Here is a 13366-nt window from a genome sequence, read left to right as displayed (position 1 = left end):
TAGAAAAAAAATTCTTCATCGAATCGAGAATAAAATTTTCGACCAAGTTACCGAGAAACACTCTCAAAGGATGTTGAAAAGGGTGAGAATTAGACGAAATATAAAAATAGTAGGGGTCTCATACGAGTCGAGAGAAAAATTTAGAGAAAAAATTCTTCATCGAATCGAGAATAAAATTTTATACATGGATGGCGAATGATCGAATGATATCGAATCTCGATTCGAAAGGAAATGTTGAAAATTTAAACAAAATTTCGGCCAAGAAATCTCCTTGTAAGAGATTCGTAATAATTGAGAATCGGATCAAGTATATTAAACTTGATATAGTATAATTTGCTAAGTTAGATAGTTTCTTAATGAGATGCCGAATATCTTCGTTCGTGGATCTCGTGCAATTTCCTTTCAAGATGTCCATCTAGAATCTGAACATATCTTGTTAATATGCATGGCACAGATTTCCACCCGACCCTATTATTACAAAACCGCAGACATTTCGAGATGATTATTAGTTTCTCGGAATTCATCATCATCTTATGCGCCAAGTTATATCAAGTGTAATCAACGTATCAAGTGCTCAAAATTTTCCAACTCACTCTATCTCATCCACTCTATCTCTCCAAATTTCGAACTTCCATCTTTTCCTTAATATTCTTTTCCACTTACTTGAGTTATTATTTTTGTAATTTTTTTTTTTTTTTTTTTTTTTTACAATCAAGCTTCAAAGCTTTTTTTCGTTCAAACTTTGCACAATTCGAACGAGAAAAAATTATTTTTCTCTAATCTCTCGCGATTCGAATGAATTATTCACCACATGGAAATCTAAATATTCCGACCAACTGTTTAATCCTCCTCACAAGCGATCACTTTCAATCCACGTCGAGCAATTTATTCTCCTCGTGTGCGATAAATCAAAAAAAAAAAAAAAAAAAAAAAAATAAAGATGTTTTGTGAAAAATATATATCACGAGCGAGCGCTCTTTTAATCTGTGATCGAGTAATTCATTATGATCTTAATAATGAGATAAATTAAAGTGAAAAAATAAAGACTTGAGATGATTTTAATATTTGTGATTAAAATCATCTTTAATGATGTTTTAAATATTTCAGATACAAAACACGGGATCGTGTTCATTAGTCTTTCAACTTTCTTTTATCGATGTGTTAGAGGGTGAGATTCTTCACAACATGGAAAATTCAAAGTCTTTTCGAAAACAAACGAAGAATAAAAAGAACAACGAAAAAAGCAACGAAAAAAACAATGAAAAAAAAGAGAGAAGCATCGGAAAAGGCAGCAAAAAAATGGAGGGAAGAGTGGATTTCGACGACAAACTTTTGCCGAACGAGCATTTGGCGATATACGGTGGAAATCTTAAGCGATCCGATCAAATCAGATTTTCTTTTTTGAATCTCGACGAGAACAGGCAGCTATTGGTTCCAGAAAAAAAGAAGGTATATTTTAGGAGAAATCTTACGTGTTTTCGATTGGAAATATCTTATTTCAGAATATCGAGGATTTCGATATTCAATCCGATAGAATTTTACAATTGCAAATATTTTCACGCAAAATTATTTGTCCAATTCGTTATTTAAAACAAAAATTTAAAAATTTAATTGCATAACAGAAATGTTTATTCTGAAAATATTTCTATTTTTTTTTCAACATCTCTTTTTAAAAATTTAAAAATTCCCTTTTTAATCGACCAGCATTGCCTCGAAAATTTGTTCCGCGTTTCAGGTGGAATTCGGTGTTCAATTTCAAATCGATCTCAAGAGGACGAAAGTGAAGAAAGACGAGAAATCGAATTACTGCCACGTGGCTTTGATCAAACTTACGTTGGGTAGCGCCACGCTGCAAGACTTTATAATGATATGCTCGATAAATTGAAAAGTAATTAATTTAAATATGTGCTTCAAGTCGTGTACTTAATCAAATCGAATATAATTTCAGAATAACAGATTATGCGTTATTATTCGAGTTAATATTGTTGTGGAAATTAAAACGGGCAACTCGATTCTCTGTTCTGTATCGGATCATTCATCCGAGGCGTGAAAAAAGTATGCTTCGTTTCAATATTCACAAACACAAATATCGTGACGTGACGTGAAAATATGAGAATCGTGACTTCACAGCCGATGTCACGGAGAGAAAATGGAAGCACGAATGTTATTTGCGGTAAAATACGTTTTCTCCATCGATGAAAGATGTATGCACAAGTTTTCATCGTTGACAAAATGATTTCTCCATTTCCCTTTATCCCAATTTTTCTAATTTTCTTCTTTCAATTTCTTTCAACTTTATTTCTCAAAATTAAAAACTTTAATTTTCCATTTCGTTCGTCCATTTCACCAAAGGAAGGATAATCCATTCACAAAAGATTGCGTCCTGTTGCACAATTTCCAATGAAACTCAACGTTAACATATCTTTCGACAATTTATTCCAATATTTACATGGAAACGCACGCGTAAAAAATCGTTACAATTCCGTGGAAATGCTTTCGTAAAATTAAATACGAGGAGACACCATTTAAATATATATACATATCCTATATGTAAATTATCATACGTCAGGCCGATGAATAATTTTACAGAATTAATTCATGGAAATTTGGGGAAAGGAGAAAGTGTAAAGTGGCACGGTGTTACGAAACGTATTCGTCAGACAAAACTTGTCACCCGCTTATATTTGCATACATACACACGCACATCCTTCCATCACACATTCTGATCGTAGAAATTTGAACAAATCCATAATTAATTCGAGTGGAAGTCGTGTCGATAAGTCATTAAGCTCGTACCATTATTGTTCCTCTCTTTAATTAATTTAATTTAATTCAATTTTCGCATTCAAATGGAAAACTTGAATGGAAAAGGATTTATTAACGTGATGTACACGCGAAATGATAAATACCTTTGTAAAATATCAAAACAAATTTCTTAATATTTTTCATTTCTTCGTTTCTTAATATTGACAAGAGAGAGAGAATGGAAATATTCTTACGGTTTAGATTAAATTTTAAGATTCTTCCAATACGCCGAAGCATAATTTCAAAAGTTTCTCCTTTTTAAAAGAAATATTTATGCTCGACCTTATAGCATATAAATATACATATATATTATATAGTATAAATTTGAGAATTCGCCTTAACGCGTGATAAAAATTATAATACAATTTTTTTTTGGGGATACATTTTACAGGTCAACCGTGATTGATAAGTATACGTAAAGAGCTTACGTACGTTGTTTCACGATTGATTAGAGCGATTCTTTTTCCCATTGTTCGAAAATCGGCCAAGATTTCCGACTGATAGCTAAATAATTTGAGCGAGCATATATATATAATTATCGATGTAAGCTCACAATTGCGTGATGTCGACACCGACATTTCGACATTTCTTCCCTTGCCTTTGTACAATGCGTTTCTATCTGTTTTTTTTTTTTTTTTTTTATTTATTCTTTCTTCTTTTATTTGCTTCGTATGGTGATCTGCATGCAGTTTTATGAATAATGAAAAATATTATATACATATTTATGTATGTACAAATAAATAGACACATAGATTACATTGCTTTACAATTAATCAGAGATTTGAGAAAGAGTTTACCCTATTCAAGCTTCGCAATGTTTCTCCCCTTTTTCATCGTGATCACTTAAAAATATCGACGATTGAAAAAGATTTTGTCCGATTCGTAAATGATTTTATCGATTCGTATATGATTTTTATTTTTATATTATTTTATTATATTATTATTTAAATATCGAATTATGTTAGATCTTGAAAGTTTCGTTCTTTCAATATTCCAGATCCATGTTTCAAAATCTTATCCATATACCTTCAAATATGAGTATTCAGCATTTGCATCAGCTTGAGGAAGATACGAGATTTGGCGAAAAAATGGTGAAAAATCGTTTCGAAATTTAAATTGATTATTCAACAATAACGAAGTAAGCTCGAAGTAGCATCGTCTTTCTCATTAGGAACGGTTTCTTCCTCTTTCTAGCCTCTTCTGGCATGGTTCAATGGCCGGCCAGTTTTTACCTATGAAACAAGTGCCTCGACGTGGGCCGGGCATGACGAAATAATCAAGTCCATCTGAAAGCAAACGGGGTAAAAAGGGACAAGAATTAGAGGGGGATGATTCGTTTCTTGTGAAATTAGTAAAGCCAAATCTTGAGTGGGTTTTTTTTTTTTTTTTTTTTTCTTAATGAAATTTAGCCCAAATTTAATTCTTCTTGGAGTTCAATCTTTAAAAGATGTGATAAAATTAATTAGAAGATTATGGATTTATGCGTAAACATTCGAGCCAGATTTCATTCTTGGTATCTTGGAATTAGTGGACAACGATTTCTTCAATTGTTATTGTTAAACGATTGTTAATTTAATTAATAGTTTAAATGCCTATTTAATTAGAATCATATATTGTTAATATATTGATATAAGAAAAATGTAAGAAATTTGAAGAGAACGGGTTAAAAGAAAATAAAATGCGTCGAATGATTAAAATACACGCAAATAAAATAACGAAACCATAAATTTTTCACAGCTTTTCCCATTTCCCTTTTTAAATCGTTAAAAATTTCATTTTCAATTTCTATTCACAAAATTCTCAGAAATAAGAAAAATCTGCGCGTATAAATAACAAATATTTATCCTGAAAATGATACACTTTTCATACTCATACTCGTAACGGGATCGTAATAATGTAAATGAAATTGGAGATGAAATTTTTCCAATATGAAGGAAATATGAAAGCTGTAAAACTTTATCTTCAAACTTGAACCTTGAACCATTTTCCACCCGATTAGCTTGGAAGAAGATTCCCATTATTAAAGTTCCTCTATGAAAACCGAAAGTCCCTCCCACTCCCCCTTCCCAACCCCTTCTAAACTCCCTTGATTCGATTTTTAGCCAAGCGTCCAATAATCAAAGTAAAAAGCACATAAACCCGGCAAATATCTCGCCGACTGTTCAAGAGTTCGTCGTTCTATCTATATCAGGAAATTGCGCTTCACTGAGTTTCCTCCTACCTCTATATATGATATTTCGGATGCTGATGGACCTACGTTGCCAAATTGTTTAATTCACGGATGTGCTACGAGATGGTTGTCGCTCGAGTTTCGATACTTCGACTCCTGGAAGGAGTTTCGCGTCCACCTGAATCACGTGTTCAAAGCAGAATATCATAATTTCTCGTGGTTACGAGTTGTGGCATGTTGGTCCATGAACGTTAGAAACATTCACGAAAAGAATGTTAAATTATTATTAAAAATTATTAGTCTCGTTTGAGAGGAAGGAAATCTTCGTGGTGGATTTAATTTTATTTTTTTTTTTATTTCTCGATTGTTCTCTGCGTGGAAAAGGAAAAAAAGAAAAAAAAAGGGGATGAATTAGTTAGATTTAATTCTTCTTCCTCTTCTTCTTCTTCTTCTTCTTCTTAATCTCTTTAAGAGAAAGGAAGGATAGATTCGAAGGATCGAGTTTTGTAATTTCTTAAATTATAAGTTTTTCGTTAGATCGTTTCGTAAGTCTGGAAAGACAGTTTAACAAATAAGAAAAAGTCAGGTTAATGATAAAAATATTTATTAAAATTTCGGTCGGCGTAACGTGACTAATGTTCGATCGCGTTACAGCATGCGAGAATGAAAAGCACCACGATTGGAAATATTCTTAGATCCGTTTGATCAGACGTGCAAATCCGATTTCCTTCGAAACCAATCCATTTCTCACCTTCTCCCTCTAATTTCCCCCGAATTCGTAAATCTTCCCGACTCGTAAAACTCGAGCCCGTCTCTCGCTTTTATTTATCAAAAATGAAAAAAAAAAAGAAACAAAAAAAGAATAAAAACATAATTCACAAATAAATTCGAAACCTTTACAGAAGCTTTCCCCAAAAAGCGATGAGAGTGAAAAGCACCGAAAACTTGCCCAATAATAGCAAATCTTAAATTATCATCGAGAAACGTAATTAATTCTCAGGTTTCTCCCTGGAACAATATTTTCCATGATGTCGATCAAACAATTTGTCAGATATGTACAGACCATTCGCGGAACAGGAGACCAGGATAATACTTTTGCTTGGCTACCGTCTCGTGGAATCGAACATATTATTCCATAACAATCTGAAATTTAACATATTGATATTTCTTTCCTTTTTTTTTAAACAACAACAATGTTCACACTGTTCAATCGCAAGCCGTTCTTCAGCCGTTAACCGAGAGCAGAAGGGAAGAAGAGAAGAGAAGAGAAGAGAAGAGAAGAGAAGAGAAGAGAAGAGAAGAGAAGAGAAGAGAAGAGAAGAGAAGAGAAGAGAAAAGAAGAGAAGAGAAGTAAGGAACTGCGTACCTTATGCTGGTCGTCCTTGTCTGACTTAGGCTCGGATGCCTCTTCACCGGCGCCCTGTACCCTCTCCGGGGACAACAGATCCACCAGCTGCCGCAGGCAGCGGCCAAGAAACTCTCCCTGAAGTGTTTCGACATAAACCCGTAAACGATTGGATTTATGCAACTGGAACACGCAACACTCGCAGTTTCGTATCCTTTTCATTTCTTCCCTGTCGTTTACATTCCCGTTCATAAGCATTTAAACGATTTCGAATTTTATCCAACGCTTCGGAGGGAAGAGAAGATCGTTTTAAGATCGTTCTGAAAACTACTCTCTCGCATTTACTTAAGTTTTACTTCGAACGAGAAGCGTAAAGTTTGAAATGCGATTATCAAAAGTTTATTCGTATTTTTCATATATGATGGGATGTGTGGCGTGTGGAGTGACGTTGAGGTAGTTAAACAACTTATGAACGGCAATGCAACCATTAAAATTTACAATTTGATGCTGTAATATCGGTCAATACAGATAAAAGATAGACGCGTATCGCGAAGCACGAATGAAATAAAATTGGGCGAAAGAGAGTAATGGGTGTCAGAGATAAATGTGGAAAATAAGTTATCGATTTAATTGCGCTCGAATAGCTAAACGGGAACAATTTGCGGTTAAGAACTTTTTCTCTTTCTCTCTCTCTCTCCATTGCTTGACGACGCTTGAACAATGGAGAAAAAAGTTTCGAGATGAAATTACGGATTCTTAGGTGGTGTTAACGTAATAAAGATAATCAAAGGGCAATTTTCTCGTGGCACGGGTAGTTACGCGGACGAATTATTATGTTAACGAAGGATCATCGTTACACGAACGATAATTGCGTCTGGATTATGATCATCAATATTGGATTACATCGTGGATAGAAATAAGTGAAATGAAAATCGATAAAATAATAAACCTCTTGGAAATCTCGTCTAGAAGATTTTTATGGAAATAATTAAATATAATTAATCTGTGACACTGTTCACAGATTTCAGTAATTCAACGTGCAATATTTATTAATTATAACTTTCTCTTTTTTTATAAAAGTGTAGGATGATAATATTACCTTTGTAGTTTGGTAAAAATCTTTTTCTGATTAATGTAATTAGATGGATTAGATCGATTTCGCAAAATGGAGATTGAAAAGATTGGAAGGAGATATATATTTTTGTTCACCTCGAAACTTATTCTTCATCCATTCAAACGGTTCCTTTTAAGAAAATAGAGAGAATAGAACGCGAACGTTAACTCGATGGAGAAATTAAACGAAACACTATGGAGAGCTATTCGAGCGCAAAAGCTCGAAGTTGTAAATTGTTCTCTCTGAGAACTTAAATCTAATGAATGCAAAGAGGAAGTTTGATAAAGAGGACGATCTACCTGTTAAAATAAGCCATCAGCTGAAAAGCGGTGTTAAGATGCTTGTACGTGCCAACTTTTACGCGTGGCAGGTATCCATAAGCTGTTAGCATGTTATCCACGAGAATTGGACCCCAGCAAATGACGAACAACACCACCACGGCCACCAACATCTTCACCACCTGTCCAATATAATTTTATAATTTCGATTCGCATAATTGAAATAACATTTCGCTTTGCATTTTCCAACTTTTAATTTTCAAATCAAATTTCTAAAATTGTTCGTAAATTATTGAGAATATAGAAATTGGCACTTTGGCCTATAAATGAAAAAAAAAAGTAAAAATTGATAGGAAGAGTAACGAAACATTCTTTCTTAGAGAGTTAGAAATACATTAAGATCCTTTCGCTCGTCTCTTAATGCAGCAACGAGAGCAACTTTGTTGCTGAATTCTCTCATCCCTTCGACGTGAACTAACTTTCATCGATCGATACAAGCCCTACTTGCCAATTGTTTTCGATCGTATATCACGACGAAATAAAAACTTTCCTCTCAACTTTACGCGAATTAATCAAACTCGATCGAAGTTGCGCCGCAATTAAATTTAATTAGGTTCTCTATTCGTTTACTTTCCTCTTCCCTCCCTTCGTTTGCCGATAATTAATTCGATTCTCAGGTATTACTTATTATTAGTCACAATTTAATACGCTACCCTCTTTATCGAACATCCTATCTAATATTTATAATCCTGATATAAATCGCAATAAACGATTTCCAACTTTTTGATACCTAATAATAAACGAATATCAAACGAATATTAAACGAATATTTCTTCGGGATAAGTAAAAAATTACCCGGTTGAGAGAAAAATAGGCGAGAAACGACACTGCATTAGCACAAAGGAAATGATCTCTCTTGTTTTTTTTTTTTTTTTTTTTCTTCTTTTTTTTTCTTTACTTTGATTTGACCCGAAAAAAACTGCTGCTTGAAATGCGCAATAATTACCATTCGAATGAGAGCGTGCACGATTTTCCTAGGCAAATTGTGTTTTATGAAACGAATAGGGGAAGCGGTATCGAACTTTTACGAATTTCAATGGCAATCAAAACTTTTTAAGCGAGCATCCACTTCGCATCTTTCCGCGACTTTTCGCTTTTGTTTCATTTCGTCACGTTAAACACACGGTGTTTTAATTAACCCAAGAGTTAATTCGAGAATTAACCTCCTTTCGAATTCCGTGGCAATTCTCCAAATTTGTTCCACGAAATCCTTAAGGAGGAAAAATCTAATTTTACGAATTTTTCTTTTAATCTTTATTCCTGAGAATATAACGAAACTCTTCGATACATCACCGTTTAATTCCTCCTTAATTGAAAACTGAACGTTTCAGCGAATAGTTTAAGAGGATAAAATCACGACAAATTCCCCCCCAAATTCTTCGTCCGAATGCTCGATGATCGAATCCAACAAACCTGTCTTATCGTACGAGATTCTTCTTCTGTTTGACTGTCCTCTCGTTGAGAACGACGATTATTGTTTCGCACGCTATTCCTCTGTGTCATGGGTATGGATTCTGCGTCCACGTTACTTGGATTCAATCTGCAACGTTAAAAGAAAATACTTTTGTTTCGTTTCTAACAGTAGAAAATTTATATATTTCAAACCATTGTAACGCCATTGTAAATGTACAACTGTAGAATTTTATCTATCGTGTAAAACTTGAATTTCGTACGTTTCACGATTGAGAACAGGTTTCTCGCTCGAACCAATGCGATCCGTTTTCTCATCGATACGCAAACATCTCTCTTGTAATCAGATAAATGTAGATCGTGCGTGACTCTACGACCGTTCCAGATCTCAAAATTACCATGGATTTCAAACGTGAGTTCTAACACCGAATTAAGCCAATCGATAAAGCGACAGGTATAAACGTAACTCCTCCGTTAGACGTCCCCTAAGATATCAGATCCCATCTATGTCTGTGATAATCGATGTTGCGGTGTGCATATATATATTATCGTTTACAGAGAGTTGCACGGACAGAGAATATGCCGAGTGTGTGGGATGGATGCGTCGAATGGGTTGATTTTTACGACGAAGCATCGATGAACTGTATAAAAATAAAATTGAACGGAAAGGAAATTTTATATAGAGTTGAGAAGGGAATGGTCGAAGAGAAATCGGTGTGGAAAAAACGTGGAAACATTTGTAAAATTTCACAAGATTTATCTTCACCACAGATTCCCTTTAATTATTCCATTATTAAAGTATTATTCTTGCTCCGTTCAAATGTTTGAATTATTTTCAAAAAATAATCGCGAATTTTTTCAACGAGAGAGAATTAGAAAGAAAAGCTCGTAAAAGATTATCTCTCGACGTGCGAAAATGAGATGTAAAATTAAAATTCAACGAATACAATGCGTTTTAATAAAATAAATTTCTATCAATTACACGGGAAATTAATTCTTACGGTTTCCAATAAAAATCCTATTTCACGAGGATGTTAATAGGGACAATGAATCCAAAAGATTATGAGTGAGTAAAATTTTCTTTTTTTCAAATTTCTATTCGGAAAAGGAAAGAAAAATTAGTGCAAAAATTTCTTCGAAATTTTCTTCTTTGCCCGCTGAATTTTTCGTTCGCGAAGAATTATTTCGATGAGAATTCTCTTAATTTGATATAATTGAAAATATTTTTCGACATTTAGTTATAATATCACATTCATCGATTATCTTTAAACTTTGTCGCGTGAAAAATGAGACTTTTATTACCTTCTCAACGTTTTTTTTTATTTTCACTTCCAGCAGTAGGGGAATTCGTCGTATCCATTATAAAACGTGATTAAGAAATAAGAATTTAAAATTAAGAATAAACGATTTGCAATTAAGATGATTTCTTTCTTCGAAAAAACGTAAATAAATATATACGACGCAGAATTTTTTTTTTTATCTCGCAGTGAAGAACAAGCGAAGATCACTATGCAAATTAACAAGTAAAATTAAACCTATCTAAGCTTTTTGCTCTATTATCTTTTGCGATTAAATTTTAATGTCAAACAGGTGAAAAATAATTTCGAGAAAATAATATCTTACACTTAACAAAATATATATTAAAAAATTTAAAACGTTATATCAAAAGATTATTAAATCCTTTACCTTTACAGAATTTAAATTACAAAAATCTTACATATTCTGTAATACTCATTTAAATATACAATCTTATGAAAAAAGAAAAAAAAAAGAAAAAATGTGTCACAATCACGAGATTGTGCGTTTCTTTATTAAAGTCTTTATTAAAATTAAAAAATCATATTTTTTGAAAAAATTAAATGCAACGAGATATGCATCGATATATATTTACTTACACCAATTTTTCATCAGTTTGCAAAGCATGTTTACCTCTCAATCACGGAGGAAAAGTCTGACGATTATAAATTGACGTTACGTGGGAATTTTCGGCTCTTATACGACAACAGATAAATCGATATGCAAGATAGTATAGGTGAAGGATGAAAAATCGAATTTTTTTCATTCGTTTTTCTGGATTTACACGAAAATGTAATATATTCGTTCGTATTTAATATTTACTTTTGTTGCAGCAATTTTTGATGCAATAATAAATGTTGATACAAAATAAATTTTATATGGAATACATATATATATCGAATATCTATGTGACTTTGCGATAATATTTTTTCTTCTATTGCGTTTTCTTTCAGAAAATAAAGTTTCACGGATAAATATTTTATTACGATATTTTTTTTACTTTTTTATTATTATATACTCAGAATATATATACTGAGAATTTATAGAAAAATTTCCGATAAAAATAATATGAAAATCATAAATAATTAATGAAAATTACAAAGTTTCGAGTTTGTCGATGTTTAAAAGCAAGCGAACGTATTTCTGATGAAATATGAATGAAAAATATATAATGAAAAAACAATAATTTAAAAATTTTAAAGAATCGAAAAATTTCGTTAAATAGTAAAAGAAGAATAAATAATTGAAAGTAAAAGATAACATAACGTTGAATTTCAATCAGAAAACGGATTTAAATCGAGAGTGCTAAACGATTTAAAATACGATTTCGTACTCGTTAAAAATTCAAGAATTAATATATGTAGATCTCAATTTTCGATGGATTCCATCGTAAAATATACGATAAAAACCCTTGCTTCGATCGAACAATCTACTAGCGGATTATTAAGCCGGCAACGGATTTTTCTCACAATCTTAATCGCCATTTTTTACGTAAAAATTGCGGGAAAATTATTTTCCACGAAAGGAGATAAATTTGTAAATTTTATTGAAATTATCGACCCCTCCCCCCCCCCACGTGTTCCACGTTCCAAACGAACAAATATTGAGAAATTTGTCGTCGAAGTGATTAAAAAAATCTGAACAAAAATAATAAAAAAGCGAGACTTACACGCGGCGTGATGTCATGTGGTATCGGCGTTTCATGACTCGCCAAATCTCCCAGCAAATGGCCGTGTAACAATACGCCATCACGGCTAGGGGTAACACCAGGACCAACACCAGCATATAAACCTCGTGGGCGCGCCATAAAAGTCCACCTTCCGAATCACGAACGCACCAGTAAGCGATTACCCTCAATCCGACTTCCTTGTGTGTCTGGAAAACAATTTTTCCATTATCTAACCGCAAATATTTGCCATTAATATTCCAATATACATTAAACGTTCCAAATATCAAATAATTTTCTCACATAGAAATATTTTGTGAGAAATGCGATCGAATTCGAAACTAACGTGGCAAAATTGAAGACTCGAATTCACAGAAAGAATTTTTAATCGAAATCATCGAGCGAATCATCAAGATACGTATCCTCGTTTTACGAGTTGGCGCGTAAAGATATATTTATCGAACCGTATCTGAAACGAGTCGCGAAGCGACGATCGTATCGTTCTTTTCGTCGCGCTCGTGTCACTTACATTGGGGAGACACGCGCAACGCGACGAGTCGTGTCGCGTTTCATTAATTCTTTCCTTTCCTTTTGTATCGTATCCCTATTCACGCGGGGAGACAAAGATTTCATCGAAACCGGGCCACGCGCTCCCTCGTTTTTAATTACATGTCGCGATCCTCGAGGCACAAGGGCGCCTCGATTCGCCCGCCACACAGGAGAAAGGTGAAACGACTCTCCTCGTCCCTTATCAAAATGTATCGTCCAACGCTCGACATTTCGATAATTTATTACGACGCTGACACTGTCGCGTTTTAACCGTAGCTCGAAGCGCGTCCAAGCGCAAAATAGGGGTGTGTTTTCCTCCCACGCTCTTTCGAACGAACTCGCTCAATTTTCCACTCCCTCCATCGATTCTCCTTCCCTCCTCTGAATTCCGAAACGACTAACCTCTTAACGCTCTGATAAATACGCGTCTCTTGCCGCGAGACGAACACAGGAGGGATGCGCGTCGACTCGCTCAGACCGCGACCACCAATGTTGTCTCGCGCATATTTGCACGGACCAGCAATTCCTTTAAATGGGATATCGGAAATCGAGGCAATTTTTCCTCCCTTCGTCTCGCGTGCACAAGATATTGGATAAAAGAGATTGATAACCGACGCAATTTTCGTAAGAAGCTTTCTGTTCTCCGGAATTACATCTACTCATAGACGGAATG

The 13366-nt window shown here is 34.0% G+C and overlaps 1 protein-coding gene across 8 annotated transcripts in view; it reads right to left on the bottom strand.

Moving 5' to 3' along the window:
• Positions 1 to 3427: 3427 nt before the first annotated feature.
• Positions 3428 to 13366, bottom strand: part of LOC122711195 (QRFP-like peptide receptor) — a 49622-nt gene continuing 39683 nt past the window's right edge. The window contains exons 6-11 of one of the 8 annotated variants that reach the window (XR_006346058.1): positions 12148 to 12353; positions 9186 to 9312; positions 7734 to 7894; positions 6342 to 6458; positions 5027 to 5153; positions 3428 to 4091 (exon numbers count right to left, since the gene is read on the bottom strand). Coding sequence is in view for 6 of the 8 variants with exons in the window: in XM_043929725.1 (XP_043785660.1) it covers positions 6079 to 6118; positions 6342 to 6503; positions 7734 to 7894; positions 9186 to 9312; positions 12148 to 12353 (696 nt within the window). In the remaining 2 variants the exon portion in view is untranslated. Of the gene's footprint in view, positions 4092 to 5026; positions 5154 to 5562; positions 6119 to 6341; positions 6504 to 7733; positions 7895 to 9185; positions 9313 to 12147; positions 12354 to 13366 lie in introns of those variants that run through there. The other 7 variants (XR_006346057.1, XM_043929727.1, XM_043929726.1 and 4 more) reach the window with 7 other exon arrangements.

The sequence above is a fragment of the Apis laboriosa genome, unplaced genomic scaffold, assembly GCF_014066325.1.
Source record: "Apis laboriosa isolate Shangri-la unplaced genomic scaffold, ASM1406632v1 scaffold16_cov148, whole genome shotgun sequence".
Classification (NCBI taxonomy): domain Eukaryota; kingdom Metazoa; phylum Arthropoda; class Insecta; order Hymenoptera; family Apidae; genus Apis; species Apis laboriosa.
Note: the sequence above shows the minus strand (reverse complement) of the source record. Positions and strands in the feature narration are given on the sequence as shown.